This window comes from Gopherus evgoodei, chromosome 19, assembly GCF_007399415.2.
Source record: "Gopherus evgoodei ecotype Sinaloan lineage chromosome 19, rGopEvg1_v1.p, whole genome shotgun sequence".
Lineage (NCBI taxonomy): Eukaryota > Metazoa > Chordata > Testudines > Testudinidae > Gopherus > Gopherus evgoodei.
The window spans coordinates 12118039-12138393 of record NC_044340.1 but is presented as its reverse complement, the minus strand read 5'-3'; the positions used below and the strand labels follow the sequence as shown (position 1 = coordinate 12138393).

At 40.4% G+C, this 20355-nt stretch overlaps 1 protein-coding gene across 4 annotated transcripts in view; it reads left to right on the top strand.

Annotated features, from left to right (window-relative positions):
- The window catches only part of NCAPD3 (non-SMC condensin II complex subunit D3), a 44589-nt gene that overhangs the window by 953 nt on the left and 23281 nt on the right, over positions 1–20355 (top strand). For 2 of the 4 annotated variants that reach the window (XM_030538504.1, XM_030538505.1), the window contains exons 2-15: positions 4550–4704; positions 5328–5490; positions 6277–6461; positions 7417–7587; positions 7675–7736; positions 8007–8094; positions 10328–10461; positions 11451–11523; positions 12292–12417; positions 12612–12864; positions 13383–13445; positions 13659–13742; positions 18773–18846; positions 19742–19876. In XM_030538504.1, the coding sequence (XP_030394364.1) occupies positions 4550–4704; positions 5328–5490; positions 6277–6461; positions 7417–7587; positions 7675–7736; positions 8007–8094; positions 10328–10461; positions 11451–11523; positions 12292–12417; positions 12612–12864; positions 13383–13445; positions 13659–13742; positions 18773–18846; positions 19742–19876 (1766 nt within the window). Of the gene's footprint in view, positions 1–4549; positions 4705–5327; positions 5491–6276; positions 6462–7416; positions 7588–7674; positions 7737–8006; positions 8095–10327; positions 10462–11450; positions 11524–12291; positions 12418–12611; positions 12865–13382; positions 13446–13658; positions 13743–18772; positions 18847–19741; positions 19877–20355 lie in introns of those variants that run through there. The other 2 variants (XM_030538506.1, XM_030538507.1) reach the window with 2 other exon arrangements.

Below are 20355 nucleotides of genomic sequence, written 5' to 3'. Positions count from 1 at the left end.
TTAGGACAGGGGGGAGGGATCTCTCCTTCCTAGGGTGACCAGACCTTAAGTATGAAAAATCGGGACGAGGGTGGGGGATAATAGGAGCCTATATAAGAAAAAGACCCAAAATCGGGACTGTCCCTATAAAATCGAGACATCTGGTCACCCTACCCCTTCCCCTCCCGTCTGCAATGCCTGGGGCTTAGGGTGTGGACCTACCCTCTACCCAACAAGACCCCACCTCCAAAGGGAGTGGACTGAGGAGCTGTTTTAGGAAGTTGTGTGTTATTTGGGGGTGGGGCACGTCTGTGGGATAATGGAACAGGCTGGTGTGAGAGCCAGGACTCCTGGATTCAACTCCCCGAAGCACCTCTGACAATCGCTGCTTCTTTTTGTGGCCCTTTGTGGCCTAGATCCAGTGATATTGGCCTGTTTCATAGGGAGCTCACGGTTAAAAACCAGAGCCACTCCCACCTGGATTATCTGTCACTGCCTGTTACCCGAATCGTGGGGTCTCTCCATTTGTCAGTTACACTGAGCATTTTCTCCATTGTTGGAAAACAGTGTATTCAGCGGCCCCCTATTGTCCAGTTTGCCACAGTTCTTCTGTAGTTTGCTGGTTATTAAATAACACCCTGACTATTAAAACTGTGCTGCATCTCCTCTGTGGATAATAAAAAGCTGCTCTGATTCATAGATCAATTGAGCTGTCTGATTTAACTTTTTTGTTTATAGTTTCATTGCTTTGTATTTCAGAAGCTTGCACAATGTGTAGTTTTCAAAAACAACGGGGATGTTTATTTCTTTTAACAACTGCTTCTATTTATAGACATTTTTGTTTGGAAAACTTTGTTAGTTCATAAGATGCTACTTGAGAATAGTTTCTTATTGACATAATTGTCAATAGTAGACAGCAGAAAAAGCTAATTATCTGTCCAATACGCTGTTTCAGGGGTGGCAAACTTTTTGGCCTGAGGGCCCCATCAGGGTATGGAAATTATATGGTGAGCCATGAATGCTAACAAAATTGGGGTTGGGGTGCAGGAGAGAGTGAGGGCTCTGGCTCGGGGTGCGAGCTCTGAGTTGGGGCCAGAAATGAGGAATTCAGCGTGCAGGAGGGGTCTTTGGTGTGGGGTGGGATGAGGGCTCCGGCTGGAGGTGCGGGCTCTGGAGTGTGGCTGGGAATGAGGGATTTGGGGTGTAGGAGGTGTGCTCCAGGCTGGGACCAAGGGGTTTGGAGGGCAGGAGAAGGATCAGGGCTCTGGCTGGAGGGATGCAGGCTCTGCTGGGGCCAGAAATGAGGAGCTCAGCGTGCGGGAGGGGGCTCCAGGCTGGGGCGGACAGTTGGGGTGCGTGTGCAGGCTCTGGGGTGGGACTGAGGATGAGAGGTTTGGAGGGTGGGAGGGGCTCGGGGGGGTGGCAGGGGCTCAGGGGTGCAGGTTCTGGGCGGCACATACCGCAAGCAGCTCCAGGAAACAGCGGTGTGTCCCCACTCCAGCTTCTACATGGAGGTGCGGCCAGGCGGTTCTGCACGCTGCCCGGTCCGCAAATGCAGCCCCTGCAGCTCCCATTGGCTGCAGTTCCCAGCCCCTGGGAGCTGTGGGGGCAGCACATAGGAACCGTAGGGGGGGACATGTCACTGCTTCTGGGAGCCACGCAGAGCTGCGGCATGTGCGCGCATAACAGCCTCCGAGCCCACTTCCCGGCTGGAGCGTGGGTGTTGGGCAAGCCCCAGACCCTGCTCCCCAGCAGGAGCTCGAGGGCTGGATTAAATTGGCTGACAGGCCGGATGTGGCCCGCATGCCATAGTTTGCCCACCCCTGGGCTATGTGCTTCTAATTTGCCCTGCTAAAAATTTCCATAAGAACGCTAGGGCAAAACGTAGGAGTATGTGTGTATATTGGGGGGAGGGGGAAGGGTATAAAAATAATTCTGTTGATTTGGGGCTTTGTGTTTAAATAAATAAGACAAACACAACAATTGAGCCAAATTTTGAACTGACTTCTTGCTGAAATGTTCAGCAACAGCAAATCAGATGTTTATATATACAATATATATGTATATGTGTACAGTATGTGTGTGTATATATATAATCTGAGTTGTATATAACTTCCACATGCTATTACTGTAATACTCTTCGTCAATAAGAAACTAATATGAACTGTAATTCTCAAGTTTATTTCTTGAAATGTGCCATAATCTCAATTTTTGCATTCAATTTTAAATAATCATTAACATCTGAGGTTTTTGTCTTGATTTCTTGCTAGTACAATAATTTAAGTAAATAAAAATTTCAAATGGTACTTGGGGATAAGCAGGATTTTTATCCATTGAAAATCATATAAATAGCTACATCTAAGTTTGTATTTTGACATATACACAGATATTACTTTTCCCAGCATTGAAACAGCCTGCTACAGCCTGTAATATGGCAGTTGTTTAACAGTGCTCAGCGACGCTGCACAATAATTTAGTGCAGGAAATGCATAATACTGCACCTAATTGAGAGTGCTCTGGCATTGTTATTTTTTAAAGAGGAAAAAAATAAATTAGTCTTTGCAAACTATTGTAAAGGTAGAGGGAAGATCAGATTGTCATCCCCCCATTCTGAATTATATCATCTTTATTCTACTGTCTTTAGAAGTCTAATTGGACTGTCACTTGTAGTAGGAAAAGCCACACTCCCAAGAATGTCAGAAACATGGAGAACAATTTGAGTGTGAAGATGATACCTAGGTGAAATAATTAGCCAGTAACTGAAAAGCACAACTACAACCTATCTCAATGCGAAGCAAAGATAGGAGGAATAATAATAAGAGGCCAATATGGCTTTCCTAGGAACTCTTTAATGATCTGGAAATCAAAAAAGGAATCCCTACAAAAAGTGGAAACATGGCATAATTGCTAAGAAGGAGTACAAAAGAATAGCACACACATATAGGGACAAAATCAGAAAGCCTAAAACATAAATTGAGTTACATCTAGCACGGGAAATAAAAGGCAATAAAAAGAGGTTCTTTAAATGCATTAAGAGCAAGAGAAAGATCAACAGTCCAGAGGAGAGCAACAAAAATGATAAAAAGTTTAGGAAACCCGCATATGAGGAAAGATTAAAATATTGGGCATGTTTAGGCTTGAGAAAAGAAGACCGAGGAGAACTTGATAACAGTCTTCAAGTATTTTAAGACCTGTTATGAAGAGGACTGTTACCAGTTTTTCGCCATGTCCACTGAAGATAGGACAAGAAATAATGGGTTTAATCTGCAGCAAGGACAATTTAGATCAGATATTAGGAAAAACTTTTTATAACTGGCTATAAGGGTATTTAAGCTCTTGAATAGGGTTCCAAAGGAAGCTGTGGAACCCCCATCATTGGTGGTTTTAAAGGACAATTTGGACAAGCACCTGTCGGGGATGGCCTGTGTATACTTGGTCCTTCCTCTGTGCTGGGGAGTGGACTTGATGACATCTCAGGGTCCCTTCCAGTCCTACATTTCTGTGATCTAAGGCACTGTCCTTTTTTTCCCCTACTATCTGATTTTTTTCCTGATGAAAATCCGGAGGATTACTGTTTCTTCCTATTGTTGTAATTATAAATTGTTTGTTTTCATGTTTGTCCAGGTGCCAGAGATATGGGTACCCTTAATAAGCTATATAAAGGAATAACTTGTACATTATGTCCTCTTGTAATTACTCTGATGCTCTAAAAAGAAAAAGGGGGAATGGAATCTCATAGCAGAAAGAACCTTGACAAGCACCGGCCTGGGACAAATTCCACCACTTTCTGAGCTCCCCATAGTTTATGATCTTTGATGGTGAATTGCGTTTCCTTTCACCGCAGTAATGGAGAATACCACAGCATTTTACGTTTTTATAACCTGCATAGGGACAAGAAAAAATAGCTTCTAAGTTTTAGACTCATAGAGGTCCAAATGATTTAAGATACAGAATCACATGTTGAAAGAGACTGACAGATCTACGATCATCTGAGGCTCCTGAATTAATGGACCCTCAAGGAGAGGCCTGTGGCAGGATGTTTTTGGAAAAGAGTCCTTTGCTCTGAAAGTGTCCTTTGCCAGTTCATTAACAAAACATTGAATTGTTGAACTTCATTGCACAGTGCGAGGCCTGTACAATTTCTGAGATTTTTCTGAAGGGATTGGGCGTGGGGAAAACTTTATTCTTGATTAGCTGAAGGGAGTCACCTTGTGAATATTGACCTAACTCATTTTTTTTTTAATATAAGTTGTATTTTTGCTTGAAGTTTAAATAGGTGCATTTAAATAAGTCAAAGTGAGAGATTTTTCTTTAAAGAGTTGTTGTTCTAAAGGTTAATACCAGCCCAAAGTGCAGGTATTAGTACTCCTATCCTAAACTGTTTTATACTCATAAAAAACTGCCACATTCCTTCTCAGAAGTGGCCACGCTTCAGTGGTAGGTGAAGTGATCCCTGTTTATATTTTTAGATAAAACTTGTGAAGTGCTTTGGAGTGAAAAGTTCTACATAAATATATTATATTTTTTATTTTTTGAATAAGTGTGTGTGTTTTGCATCTTTTCCCCCTAGCCTGGGTTGACACAGTCTGGGAACTGGATTTCACTGAGACAGAGCCTCTGGATCCCAGAATAGAAGAGGGGATCACAGAGGATGGACTTGATGCCTTCAGCGAACTTTACGAGAATCTTTACTCTTTTGTTGCCGAGGACCATGGGACCACTGAAGTAAGTTGGAAATTATCCATCTATCTACTTGGTGGCAAATATGTACCCACTGAATCTTCCTACTATCCGTGCTTTCCCCATCTTTGTGTAGTAGTTTAGTAATTAAATATTTTGACCTCTGAATGAGTAACTGATATTTTATACAGTTGTATTCAAAGAATTCATATCTGAGATGCACGCTGTTTCAGAGAAGGGATATTAAAATAAAAAAAACCTATGTATGTGGGGAGAGGACAGAATGACAACTTTTCAAAATCTTAATGGTAGCTGACAGGGAAATGTATTGCCCTGGTGTGGTTCACAAAAGAGTTCTACAGTTAAGTCATGGCTAGACGTCTTGTTAATGTAAGTGTTATTCTAACCGTCTCTTCTCCATCCATTTACTTGAAATTTTGAAAGAAAATCTCTAATTTAAACAAGTTTGGTTATCCCAAGTGTGGTTCAGTGAATTTAAAAAAATAAATAAATCTAGCTTGTGAATAACCTTTTTCTCCTTCAAACCAGCATCACAGCCCTTTGTGTCCTTTTTGATCTGACTGGCCATGATAGCAAGTGCCCTCAGAGGGGGGAATTGATGTGAGATTTACCATAGTTCTTATTGTCAGTTTTCTGCTTTGTCTCAGAGTATCTGGACCCTCTTTGCTGAGAACAATCTCTCCCCCAGTGCTCTTGTGGCTGTGTTGTATCACTTTGTCCAAGTGGCCCAGAATAAAAAGGCTAATGTACAGCAGCGGATATATGGTCTCCATGCTGCTGGGCTGTACTTCTTACTGCTTGAAATCCCAGGTAAGTAGATAGACCTTCCTTTCTGTTCTTGCTAGTGTGGCTAATTTGGCTCACGCTGTCTGGACGTGTCTCTCTTGTTCATAAGAACATGAGGTGGGATAGGAAATGGCTGTTGAGCCATTCTCCTCTATAGTTGCGTGGATGTGCAGTGCTGGAAAGTTGCTATTGTCTTAGTAGTTTGGTGTCCTATGTGAAACAATTTGATGATCTCAGTCCAGGTCCTAATTGCCAGACGACTTCATCAGTCTGTCCCCTTATCGGCAGTTTTAGCAGAGAGGCCTGAATGACATGGAGATTGAACTTCTCCAAGGGAAGATTGTACTGCCAGTGCTTGTGCTGTACCTGCTTTGTAGATAGAGAGGATTTAGCTTACTAGTGCTTTCAGGCTGATCATGAAAGCAAAATTCTCTGATTAAAATAGAAGATAATCAGAGTTTTCTGGCAGACTGAATTTGTGGCTGCATCCTTTTGTATTTTAAGGCTGATGTGCATTCTAGTTAAAAGTTTTGTGTTAAATAATAGAGCAACTTCCAGATTGGCTCGTTGTCCTGTTCTGTAAGCACCAACTGAGAATGTTTTTGCTGATTTTACTCCTTCCTGCAATTTAATTTTGTTAATTTAAATACTGATTTTCTGAACCTCGAGTCACCAGGAAGGCGCTCGTGTTCTAGCCATCTGATTGTGCAAACAAGTGGAGCAGATGGCTGAATAATTTTATGCTTTTCCTGTATTTGTAGTTTTGTTCTGAAAATGGCTTAAATCCTGATGTGTTTTGTTTCTGGGTAGGCAGCGTAGTTAATCAGGTGTTCCATCAAGTGATGTTTGACAAATGTCTTCAGACGCTGAGAAAGAGCTGGCCTCAGGGATGCGAATTGACTAGGAAAAGGAAAAAGGATCATGCTAAAAGCTCTCAGGCTGAAGCAAGAAGAAATAAAAAGAAAGGAAGGCCAACCAGGAAGGAGAGCTTTGATGTAAGATGATGTTCATACAGTATCTTCAGATACAGCACTTTTATGCTCTCTATTAATTCATAAAGCAATAGGAAACTTACTTACTTTCCAAGTCAAAATGAGACTTCTCTTATCTTCCGGCACTTTACTCTCTCAGCCTTGCTTTCTGAAATCAAAGCTGTGTTCTTTTTACTTTGCATATTGTTAAAAACTTCTGAAAAGCCAGGCATGCAAAATTAGCTGGCAGTTTCTTTGATGATGAGTGAGTTGCGATATAAGAAAGTGTACTGTTCTTCAGTATATTGTTAACACATTCAGCAGCACATAGACAAGTTGATGTTAATCATGAGTGCAGCCTGCAGCTATCTTGTATATTTAAGAGTCCAGCATGTGAACAGAACTAGAGGACTCAGAGTATTCAGATCTCTGTACAAATCTAATGATGGGGGACTAAGGGCTAAATACTTGCAGCCTCCTATGAAGTGCACCTCTTGAAAAGTTTTAGTTTTTCTAAAACCTTCTTTGTTACATTTGTTAACACTTAGTTGAGTTCTGAACTGGACATCAGAAATCCGAGGGAACATGAGAGCAGGGTCGTCATGAGAGCAGGGTCGTCATGAGAGAGGGTGGAAAAGAGTAGGCAGAGCTAGGAATTTGGCTTTGTGTACATCAATATCAGAATTCAAACACCCAACCCTAGTTCTGCAGGGGTTTTTGTTTGTAAACTCTCAGATGGGAACAAGCTGTGTGAGGTTTTTCTGTGAGCCCCCTTCTCTCTTTTCCCAAATAATACTAAATGCCTTTAAATATTTTGAAATAAAATGTTTGGTATGTTGGATACAAATTCCAATCCTGCTTTACTATTAAGTAAATTCTAGCCTCAGTCTCTGCATAGTACAAATAAGAGTTTCTGCTTTCTAACTAAAAAAGCGATTGTAGCTATGATAAATGCTGGTTCTGTCTTCTACCAATCTAGATAGATGAGATTTTTGAAGAGGATGAGGATCAAGAAGAAGAGATTTATTTTTCAGCACATGACCTGCTTCAAATTCGGGAAGCCATCTTCTTCCTCCTGAAAAACTTCTTAAGACTTCTGCCCAAGTTCTCTCTGAAAGAGAAACCTCATTGTGTGCAGAACTGCATGCAGGTAACTGAGACTACTGAGGACTCAGGCACCCAGACAGATTCTCATCACTGCCCCTCACATAACCTCACCCCTTTTGCTTTCTTGCAGATCTTTGTTGAGTTGACAACTTTTGAGCCTGCAGTGCATGAATTCGAGTTTTCAGGAACAATGTGAGCTATTACTTCTTAATGTTTATACATTGTTTGGAAGAGGTAAAACGGTGAATATATTAAGTAGTATTATTCTGTGGATTTAAAATGAAAACAGTGATTTTTCTCTAGATAATATTGGAATGTGTGTTCTTCCTAATTTACATAAAATTATATTCAGTGAATTTTAGACATGTCTTCCAGTTAATATTGAGTATGTTTGGTCACATTATTAAAGTAGATAAATACCCATCAGTGAGTGAAGCCATCTCAATGTGTTCTTTTGTTTAGGAATATTAACCAAGCAAAATATGTCCCAGAATTGGCCTATCATGGGCTGCGGTTGCTGTGCTCCCCGCTTCATGGTGTAGAAAATAAGGTAAAAGTCTTGACAAAATCTTTCAGGTCTGTCTTTATTTATACATTGAAAAGAAACGATTATTTTCCCCTTTAGCAGGTGTCATAAACAGATAAGTAAGAGTTAATAGAACAGAAGTACTTCATATCTCTGTTGCCTGGAAAGGGTTAACAAGTCCAGTGAGCCTGGCTGTCACCTGACCAGAGGACCAGTCAGAGGACAGGATACTTTCAAATCTTGAGAGAGGGAAGTTTTTGTGTGTGCTGTTAGTTTTTGGTTGTTGTTCACTCTAGGGGCTCAGAGGGACCAGACGTGCAACCAGGTTTCTCTCCAACCTCTCCAATACAAGCTCTTATAAGTTCGGAATAGTAAGTACTAGGTAGATAAAGCGAGTTAGGCTTATGTTTGTTTTCTTTATTTGCAAATGTGTATTTGGCTGAAAGGAGTTCAAATTGGTATTTTGCTGAAAAGATTTTAATTTGTGCTTGTATACTTAGGCTGGGAGGGTATTCCCAGTGTCTATAGCTGAAAGACCCTGTAACATATTCCATTTTAAATTTACAAAGATAATTTTTACTGTTTTTCCTTCTTTAATTAAAAGTTTTTCTTGTTTAAGAACCTGATTGTTTTTTTATTCTGGTGTGAGACCCCAGGGGACGGAGTCTGGATTCACCAGGGAATTGGTGGGGAGAAAGGAGGGAAGGAGAAGAGAGAGGTTATTTTCTCTGTGTTAGGATTACTTTCTCTCTCAGGGAGAGTCTGGGAGGGGGAAAGAGAAGGAGGGGGGAAGGTGGATTTTCCTCTGTTTTAAGATTCAAGGAGTTTGAATCACAGTGATCTTCCAGGGTAACCCAGGGAGGGGAAGCCTGGGAGAGGCAACGGTGAGGGAAAGGGTTTGCTTTCCTTGTGTTAAGATCCAGAGGGTCTGGATCTTGGGGGTCCCCGGGTAAGGTTTTGGGGGGACCAGAGTGTACCAGGCACTGGAATTCCTGGTTGGCGGCAGCGCTACAGGTTCTAAACTGGTAATTGAGCTTAGAGGACTTCATGCTGGTACCCCATCTTTTGGACGCTAAGGTTCAGAGTGGGGAATTATACCATGACAGCTGGTCACTTTCATTATATTCGTATGTTTCCCAGTTGGAGATAGGCTTAGGTACCTCTATTTCCTCATCCCTATGTCCTGTGACTTCTATGATGGTTTGTTGTGTATCTATACAGCATAGTTTAATGAAAACATTTTGGTAATTATTCTTCAAAATCAGGATAGCTTTGTAAAGTTGTATCTCTTTAATATCTTAGCAGAGAATCTGATCAGTTACTGACGTGAACTGACAATTCTTTTGCTTCCTGCTAGGTGGTGCTCTAATTCTATCTGTTAGTCTTCTCTGTTGTGGCATTATTTGGTGATAGTGGACAGTGGGGATTGTGGGAATATTACACACTATGGTAAACAGGATTAATGCAAACTGGCAGAAAATTCTAATTATACCAGAAGTCTACAGCTTGGCCTTTTTTATTATTTTGTTAAATCAAGCACCCCTCATAAATACTTAATTATTTGTATATTGTACCTGTTTCCATAGAGCATGCAAACTTAGAAAGTATCCATGTTTTTCTGGATTGTAATACAATATCAAGAGGCCACTAATGCTCATTTTTTCAGAGTTTGAATCCTCCTTTCTATCTCTTCGCTGCTCAGGCCCCTCAGTCAGATGATAGGAATAATAGGGACAGTGTGACAGCTAAATTATGGCAAGCAATGGAATGCCAAAAATGTGTCTTCTGCACCATCAGTGCATAAGGAAGCAAAGGCATTTAAATTAAGGTGTTTTCTTTGAGAAAATAATGAATTTCCCCAAATTCTGTGGATTTCTGTTGTAACTGATTCATAGAGTTTAAGCCCAGAAGCCTGACTGCCTGTACACCACAGGTTGTTAAATTTCAACCAGTTACTCCTATATTGTGTTCCACTTGAAATTATGCACCTTTTTAACTTGATTGCCCTGCTGGAAAGTAACGTTTTAGGTCTTTTCAGGCTTGTATGACATAAGTTAGGGTAAGTATAACCCCAGTATAAAAAAGAAGCTTTCTGTGTATGTAACTTCCCTTTTAAAGTGTTTTGTTTGGATTTTGTTAGGGAAAATTGTTTTGTATGAACCCGCTTGGATTATTTTATTAACCGAGACAGAGCGGTGGTGTAGTTCCTGTACCTGTTGCTGAAGATCAGCTGATTCTGGGTGTATTTTTCTTTCAGACTCTGCACCGTATCTTCCATCGTCTCCTCAATATCATCCTCATGCTGGAAGGGGAAGAAGGATCCAGGCATACAGCCCTTTCTGTCACGCCACAGGTTACTGGTGCTAGGAATCAGGGAATAAAATTCATCAGGTGAAGTACAAAGTTGTTGGGTTTTCCCTCTGGCATTGTCTTATTCCCCATTGCTAGTTAATAGAGGGATTAGAATAACTAAGGCTTATTCTGAAGCTGAGGATTAATTTCAATTTTTGTCATAAGAGCTAACATAGGACTTGTCTTCTGGGAGGGGAAAACACTGAATGTTGAAAAGTGGGATGGGGGGACAAAGATCTCCTGTTTTAGACTTGCAGCAAATTGGAGGGATTTTAGTTCATTATCGAGTGTGATGAAGGAGACATTTAGTTAGGAATATATCCTTTAATTCTCCAGTCATCTTTCTGTTTCTTAGCTTTTTGCTTTCATTTATGCTGTCTCTTATACTTTGAACAATATCCTCCTTTTCATCTGCATTCCTTTCTTTCCTCCAACCCTATTCTTAAAACCTGTTCCTTACAGGAATCTTTCTTGTATAGGCTCTCCATCTTTCTGCGATATCCCCTACCCGTGCTGCTGTCCCTTATCTTGTCTACTATAGAACACAGGTGTTTGGGACAGACAGGACATATCTAATTCTGTTTTGCAAAGTGCTGCTTAAGTTTTTGGCTCTATCTAAATGATTGTTTAATTGCAACTAACTGGTGAGGACTTCAAACACTTGGGTACTGGTGGACTTAGTACCAGAACTGACCCAGGTATGGAGCTTTACAATGTTATGCTATGCAGCAGTCACAAGAGGGTGAGGATTAGCTAACTGTTACATGGAGTTTGGTTTTAGTACACGACTTCTAATGTGTTGCTTTTGGGAGCAGCTGCTATTTCTGACTTCCTCTTCCTGTACTTCGAAACAAGAATATTTTAAAAGCACAGTTTATACAGAGACCAGTGAACAATATTTAACCGTCAGAGGAGGAATAAGGAAGCTCTGTATACAGCTGCCTGTCTGAATGTAGGAGATGGCCTTGTGCTAATTTTTTTGCTCCCTATTACAATAGCAACCTGTTGCTTGTTTCTGTTTTGTGCAGCTCTATAGTAGATGAACTAAAGGAAGTTGCCTTTCCTGTGCTCCGAATCTTACTCCAGCATATCTGTGCCAAGGTATGTTAGCTCCTTTTTATATCTCGGATCTAAAGACAATAGCACTATTCTTGGATAGACTGTGATGCCTGTGAACGAACGTGGAGAATCCATTTCCTTAACTTTCACTGTTTAAAAAACTTTATCCCCATGGGTCTTCTGTTGCTTATTTTAGTATGTCTGAGGTTCTTGTGACAGAGTGACTCTAGATCCATGTAAGTGTTTTCAAACTGTCAAAGTATGGCACAAATCGTAGCAGAGAGAGTCTCATGGACACTGCTCCACTGTTCACAATTGCTTGTACCTTCTATTGACATCTTTAACAAAAAAAACTAAAATCCTGTGACAAAGCAATTGCTTATGTGGCCAAGTGAAAATAGAGAAACATTTAACATATGTGTTGTTACTGTCAGTGTGACTTCAGTAGCTGGAAACAAGGATTACAAGAGCCTTGTGATCAGCCAGCTGTCCATGGATCACACTTTAAATCAAGATCAAGTTTTTCCAGTCTTCAGTCACCTCAGGAAGCTAGTATTATCTCCACTTTATAAAGGGGGGATCTTTGCTTTTGAGGGTTTTAGAATTGCCCGAGGCCATATGTTGATCCATTGGCAAAGACAAGCTTAGAATGCTGGAATTCCTGGTTGACAGTCATGTGCTTGAACATCTAGGCCATATTACCCTCTTGAATAAACTGATATTTATTCTGAGGACTGAAATGCGTTTTAGCTATCATAACAGACCATCTGAATATTGGTCTTGGCAAATTCCTTTGTCCTTGTATTTCAGGTCCCAGATAAAGCTGACTATCGTACCTTTGCCGCACAAGCCCTGATGCAATTGCTGAATAAGCTCCCTTGTGCAGAGTATGCTGACTTTATAGCTTGGCTCTATAGATATTCACATAATACCAAGGTAAGTGTATATCCTATTTAATACATCAGACCTTTGGACATAGCTGTATTTTGAGCATGTAAAACACTGTATAAGTACTAAATAGTATTTTTCTTATTGCTGGTGGCTGGTAGCAACTAGGTTACAGCTGTGATAGATGTCTCAGTGCTTTAACACTTCCCTAATAGAGAATCTTGTGTTCTTCGCTTCCATAGATTCCTTACAGAGTGTTTGCCCTTGATGTAGCTTTAGCTCTGTTGGACCTACCGGAGAGGAAACCGGATAGCTCCTTGTCTGTGGATCATCAGAAGCTACTAAAGCACAAGTTTCTGGTGCAGGATATGGTGTTTGGCCGCTGCTCAGACAAGGCACCTACAGTCCGCAGCAAAGCACTCTCCAGTTTTGCTTACTGTCTGGAAATGAAAACTGCCACTACGTTGGAGAGTATACAGGAGCTATTACAAGGCAGTAAGTATGGCAGCTGAATTCAGTATTGCTAAATGTCTCTTGAGTTTTGGGGGGAATATTTATTGGGAGAGCAAAGATCTAATTGTCAAGTAATTAGAAATCTGGGCCGAGGTCCCTTTAGGTGTTATGACAAAGTGAAAAGGTAGATGTCTTGTTACTCATTACAACTTATTAAAGCCTTAGAAAGGCTTTATTGACGATATGGCTGTTTTACATAGACTCCTCTGTGTGATGACTTTGAAAGGCATTTACAAACTACTAAATGACTCATTTAAAAAATAATTAAATTCCTCATTCCTGACACGCAGTTATATCTTCAGAAACCTTTATTGTCTGGGAAGTTTAAATCTCTCATGTTTAGCATGCTAAACTTCCCATGGTGTGATGAAAAGCCAGATGGCATGCTCCAGTAATGCATCTGCAGTCTCCTATTCTTAGATTACCTGCCTGATTATTTTTGGAAAGAAGAAGAATCCTGAATGGAATTATCTTGTTGATTGTTTTTCTTCTTTCTGCAGCTTCTGGTCATACACTTTTAGACACAAACAACTACCCTGAGAGTTTGGTAACCCACACAGAAGGTAAAGTCTTCTCATAGAAATTATTGTTTTTCCTCCATAGGTCTTATGTTCTCTACAGAGAAATAATTTTGATATATATAATCTTGGGGAGGGGGGGAATGTTTACATAACATTCTCCATTTAGTGATGCGCCACACTGTGCAGAGAACATGTTCTTTTTGTATGCTCAATCCTTTGATTTACTGATATATTTTTTTCCCTTCCTTCTCTTAGCTCACTCTGACCATCCACTGAAGACTCTTCCAACTTTCAAGACCATTGAACTGACCAGGGATGGTGATACCACTATATTTGATGGTACGTCAAAATAACACTTGTCTTTCAGCTGATATTAGGTTTTGGCAATGTCTAATGGCAATCAGATCCTCTTATGTGTATTCAGCATCTAGTTTTCTATATAAGTAGACAGATCTTTCTATAGAGATTTTAGGTTCCACTTATATGTAATGAGGGGAGAGGTGGAATTTTCAGTTTTAAAGAAATTCCTTTTCCATTTAAGTCTGGATGGACCACTCTGGAAAGTATATTTAATCTTGACATATTGATGTTTGTTTCTACTGATGTGGCAGAAGCACTTGTCAAAAAACAAATTAATTACCATCTCTTTTGGAAGAAGTAAATTACGTGGATTATAACACTTGTAGCTCCATCGCTTATGATAATATTAATAAAATCTCTTGCTTCAGTGCACAAGGAACAGGTATGTTTTCCTCACATAAAATATTGCACCTCTGACTAGGTGCATTATGTGGGAGTGGAATTCACTTCTCTGCAGCATCAGGTATTGGTTACTGCTGAAAGCAGGTTATGAGGTTAAATGGACTGATGCAACATGGATAGCCACTAGTCCTAACTTGTCCACATAACAGAAATTAGCATGCAACTTGGCAGCTCAGCACGTATCACATTATTAACCTGTTGGAATCCCTCCATTGGCTACTTTTCTTTTTTCAACTCATGTTCCAGCATCTTGTCCTGTGCTTTTGGGAACTGCACAGCTGTACTTACATCTTTGCTCTCATATTTATTATTCCGCCACCACCATTCCCTTTGTACAGCTAATAATCCCACTTCACTATTCCCCTTGTGTCCCTCATATATGTCTTTGTTGCTTGTCCCATGTTGCTCCCTACACAGGAACTCCCTCCTTGTCTCAGTGTGACAAGCTCTCTTCTTCTTTATTAAAATCTTTCCTTAAAACCAATTAGAATCCACTCAGTAAAACATATGATATTCTTAGAAGATCTACTCTCTCAGGTAGAAATGCCTCTAGGCCACTCAGTGTATAATATGTTCTCTATTTAGGTTGTAGGCTCCATGGAATAAGGAATGTGGCACTTAAAACAAATTAATAACAGTAACTCAGTGCAGTGGGCTGGCTGTGCTTGATAGGATAGCTGGAACACCAGGGACATGTGAGCCAGAGTTGAGGTGCATTGTCAAAGTTGTCTGGCTGCATTATACTTGACTCAAGCCTATGCTAATTTCTTACTTACATGAGGACCACACAGTTCAAATATTTTAGGAAGAAAAGAAATGGTAAACAATGTATTCAAAATTTGACCAAACCCATGTATAGGAGAGACAAAAGAATAGCGGCATTGGCCGAATGGGGCTACTCCTGGGGGAATTCTGCATCACTGCGTGTGTGCAGAATTCATGTCCCCAGCAAATATCTTTGCTTCCCTGAAGAAAAATTATTTCTGAAGGGGAAGCAAAGGAAGCTGCAAGAGTGGTCACGCACTCCTTCCCAGCAATGCAGGCAGGTTGGTTTGGGTTCCTGGAGCAGGCAGTTGAGACGTAAATCACTGCCATGGGGGAGGGGAAGGCCTGGGCAGTCATGCAAGAGAGAGAGACGGTGCCCCTCTTGCTTGCTATTGCAGCACACTTGACATGGAGGGGCAGAGCTTCAGGGTGTTTCTGAAGAGCGAGGCATCAGGCAGGCTCTGTCCCCTCTGGCAAAGCAGAATGTAACAGCCTGCCTGCTTAGTGATTTGTTCCCATTGTTCTTAGAGGACTCCCCCAGGAATATAAAACAGGTGTAAAAGTTTTAAGGCTCCTTTACATGGCCAGAATAGTGTAAAGGATAGTATGGCCTTATAAATGGTTATGGTGCTTTAGTGACTAAAACTGGTCTAAATTTTTGGAATGAAAAAAATTCCTATCAAAATGTGCTCCATGAACTGTTTGCTACTGACCTTTCTGGAGATGGTCAGTAGCCCATACAAACTGTGAGTTTGATTCCCCAGCCCTCACTTGTTCTTCAGTTGCCTATGATGTAACTCTGAGCATATGGCTGCATATATTTGTTGACTAATAACTAGAAATAGAGGGTCAAACCCTGCTACATTACTATTATGAAAGGGAGTTTGGGGATTTCCTCCAATGCTCCCCACTCCAATTCTTCATCTGTTGTATTGTAGTTTCACTAAATTACTGACATAATTGATACCATTTGACCAATAAAATATGCAGAATTTTAAAATATTGTGTGCAGAATTTTTAATTTTTTGGCGCAGAATTCCCCAGGAGTACAATGGGGCTAATGTACGTTACACAGCATGCAGTGCATGATGTGTACTACATCATGTTCGTTCCCTTTCTAATCCTTCTCTGCCTGCTGAAGGTCACCTTCATACTGTTCCTGTCCATTATGCTGAAATGCTCAGTCAGTGCCAGTTGGCAGAAGCATGATTATCTTAGCCAGTTGGTTCCCCCTGCAATAGTTTAGTTGTCATGGACTGACCTCCCCAGAAAACTTGTTGCTACTAATTGAGGCAGTATATCTCTGTTCCAGTCAAAGACTCTGACATTATCAAGCCATCTAGCAGCTGGAGTCAAGTGGAGAGGATAGCTGCCTATTAAAAAGGCATTTAGGGCCCAATCCAAAGTCCACGAAAGACAGGTGAATGATTCCCATTGACTTCAGAGGTCTTTGGATCAGGCTTTTACTGACTAGAACACAGAAGCGCAGTGCTCCAAGCTGGACATGTATTATAGAAACATTGTTTTACTGGGGAATCATTTTACACTGAGACTTTGCAAAGTATACATAGAAGAAGATGAATGTGTAGGAAAGTCCACTATAGGAGCTCTGAAAGATAACAGCTGGGTTGAAACTAATTTGCCAGAACAACCAATTTTAATGCTGGAATTCTGATAATTCTGTGTGTCAAGGGTGATAACTGACAATATAGGAGCCTAGTTGCAGCTACCAATTAATAATCTCACTGGTAGACTATATAATTTCCCCTAATCATGTGTAAAAGTTTCTTTCAGTATGGGCAAGGAAAATAAAGCTTTAGGCCTAATTTGCATATATAGGGAGCGGAAGTGTTCTTCTGTTTCCACTAGGACTTTTGGGTTCTATTTTTGCTCTGCCACTGACTCTGTGACTTCATGCAAGTCACTTGATCCCTCTATGCCATAAATTCCCTATCTGCAAAATAGATTTATTAATACTTCCTTCATCACAAGTGGTTGTGAGGTTTAATTCACTAATGTTTGTAAAGCATACTGAGATTCTCGTATGTGAGGCTTGTAACCCTCTGAGCAATTTTCTCATGTCCCTCTACCCAAATCTCTATCCCACAAACAGCAGAGTTACCATCATACAGACTTTCTTGAGAGTTTTGCATGGTTTTAATTTGATGAGGCTTTTAAGGTTAAAAATGATCTGAGGCCCCTTTATAAAGAAAAACAATTGGTCAAAAATTACATATTCTCTTTATTTTTATTTTTCCAAAACATTTAGTACATTTAGAGATGGTACAGAAGCGAAAAAGGCAATAATAATGGGGGATTTCAACTATGCTCATCTTGCCTGGGTATGTGTTGCCTCAGGGAAGGATGCAGAGATAAAATTTCTAGACATATTAACTGACTGCTTTGTGGAGTAACTTGTCCTGGAACCCACAAGGGAAAGGCAATTCTTAATTTAGTCCTAAGTTGAATGCAGGATCTGGTCCAAGAGATGAATATAGCTGAACCACTCGGTAATAGTAATTTAGCATACTTGTAGGGGGGGAAATACCAAAGAAACCCACCACAGTAGCATTTAGCTTCAAAAAGGGAAACCACACAAACATGAAAGAGCTAGCTAAATGGAAATTAAAAGGAACAGTGACAAGGGTAAAATTCCTGCAAACTTCAAGGAGGCTATTTAAAAACATCATAATAGAGGCTCAAACTTAATGTACACCCCAAATAAGAAAAAGAATAATAGAACTAAAAAAATGCCTACATGGCTAAATAATGGAGTGAAAGAGGTGGTTAGAGGCAAAAAGGTGTCCTTTAATAATTGTTGCTGTAGCCATTTGGGTCCCAGGATATTAGAGGGGAAGTAGGGGAGAGCCCCACATCTGAGCCATTCTTTTTAGTTGACAAATCTGAGGAACTATCCCAGACTGAGGTGTCAGTAAAGGAGGTTTTGGAACAAATTGATAAATTAAACAGTAATAAGTCACCAGGACTGTATGGTATCCCCCAAACGTTCTGAAGGAACTTGCATATGAAATTGCAGAACTACCAATTGTGGTATGTAACCTGTCGCTTAAGTCAGCCTTTGTACTGGTTGATTGTAGGATAGCTAATGTAACACCTATTTTTTAAAAAGGTTCCAGAGGTAGGTTCTGGCAATTACAGGCCAGTAAGCCTAACTTCAGTACCAGGAAAATTGGTTGAAACTATAATGAAAAACAGAATTATCAGGCACATAGATTAACATGATACATTGGGAAAGAGTCAAGACAGCTTTTTTAAAGGGAAATCATGCCTCACCAATCTATTAGACTTCTTTAAGGGAGTCAACAAGCATGTGGACATGGGTGAACCAGTGGATATAGTGTACTTGGATTTTCAGAAAGCCTTTGACAATGTCCATCACCAAAGGCTTTTAAGTAAAGTAAGCAGACAAGGACATGGTAGGGGTTGGGTCTCTTGAAATTACCCTGTTCTGTTCACTGGCACTGTTCATCTGGCACTGACCACTGTCAGACACAAAATATTGGGCTAGATGGACCATTGGTCTGACCCAGTATAGCCATTCTTCTGTACGTAACTTTCCTTTTAGGATTTTACGTAAAATATAAAAGCAATACAAATATATTTAAAATCCCACATAAAGTATTTGAAAATCAGTTTTTCTTTGGTTTACCTGCCAGATTGTGTGTGGTTTATCTTTCCCTGTCAACAACTGATGCTCAACAGAGTGCGAAGCTGCTCTACCTTGTCAGTGTGCTGCTTGCCCTGTCAGTATCTCCTGGTGGTGCTGCAGTCTCTACCTGTGTTGGATCTCATGACTCTCTTTCTGTGCTTTCCCGGGACAGGGAAGGAGATCATGGTTATGCTGAGACTGAGAGCAGGGGATGAGAAGACAAATGTCAGGAAGTCTGCACTCCAGGTATATTCTCTACTGAGTACTGTGTGCTATTAATAGAAACAAGCAGGCTAACATCCTGCAATGAATTCATGCAGTGATCTGCCCACATGGAACTCATTGAAGGATCATGGCCTCATTTTGCTGCTCCTGCAGCATACAGACAGGTCTCTCAAAATGCCTTCTCCACTTGTTCCTGATAACCGATGAGTGAATAATGCAAGCGCAATGATGATGAAGAATTCTTCCAGAACTCTCGTTGAAGATCACTTATTCCATCATTTAGAAATAGGGCTTCTTTTCAAATGTCAGTAGGCTTTTAATTTAAGCAACTTCCTTATATAAATTGAGGCATGTTGGTTGGGTAGTTAGTCAAGAATTCGTGAACTCATTTACAAAGGAACTGGATTCTGTCCAGCCTCAATTTTGGAGTGTGCTGCTTTAGTTTTACAAAAAAAAATTTTTTAGAATAACAGGCAGTTGGTCTTGAAAGAGACTGTCCTTTTGAAATCTAGTCAGTTTAAAAAACAAACAAACCTGAAAATAGTTAGGCATATAATCCCTGCCCCACAGTTCTCCTGATGGTTGATTTTATGCTTATACAAATGTATTGTTTTGAGTCTTTAGAATATTTTCCTTTCCCTTGTTATTGTGTGATGACCCACACAAATGCAAAGGGAAATGGACTGTGACTGTACAGGGGGAAAGGTGAAGCTAACTTTACCTTAGTGCTGTTGCAAAGCCCGTTCACTTTCAGTTTTTGTGTCCCCCAGTGTATCTCTAAATCTTGGGATTTACTGTCATTAAGACCAGTTCTTCTCCCATTGAAATCAATAGGAAGTGGATTGGATTTTTCACTGGCAGCCAAATGTGCACCCATTGTATTCCTATCAGTGTTATCATAGTGATTGATTTGTAGGTCTTCATGAGTATCTTGAAGCACAACGTGATCCCATGTACCCCAGAAGACTTGTCCACTCTCCAGGATCGCTGCCGGGACCCTGCTGTCTCTGTACGGAAGCAGGCACTCCAATCTATTACAGAGCTCCTTACGGTGAGGGGAAAGAATGCACAATATTTATCAAGACTGGCAGAGTATCATTTTATTTAAAGGGGCTAAAGAGGGAAAAGACCACATAAATTATTAGCCACTTACTTCTCCACTGAATTTCATTAGCTTGATTTTCCTTTGTTGCCTTTGACATGAAAGACATATCTTGCTCTTACACACAGTTGTGAATAACGTTAGACATTTCCTATTGTTAAAAACATCTCTTTCTGGCTCTGATATAGCTCTCCTGTAGCAAATTGGTACGTTTGTTGTTCACCTTGTCAGCTTTAAAAAAAAAAAAAAAAGCCTGAATCATTGTACTGAGATTGCAGTATGCAGATTGTATCATTGAAAATTTTTTCATACTTGATATTTATTTATAAATGGTTAGTAAAGTAGGATAAGAGCACAGGTTTTTGGTTTTTTTTAGGCACTGCTCATTGACCTCTTGTAGTGCTTTACTGGGACACTGTCAGACTGAT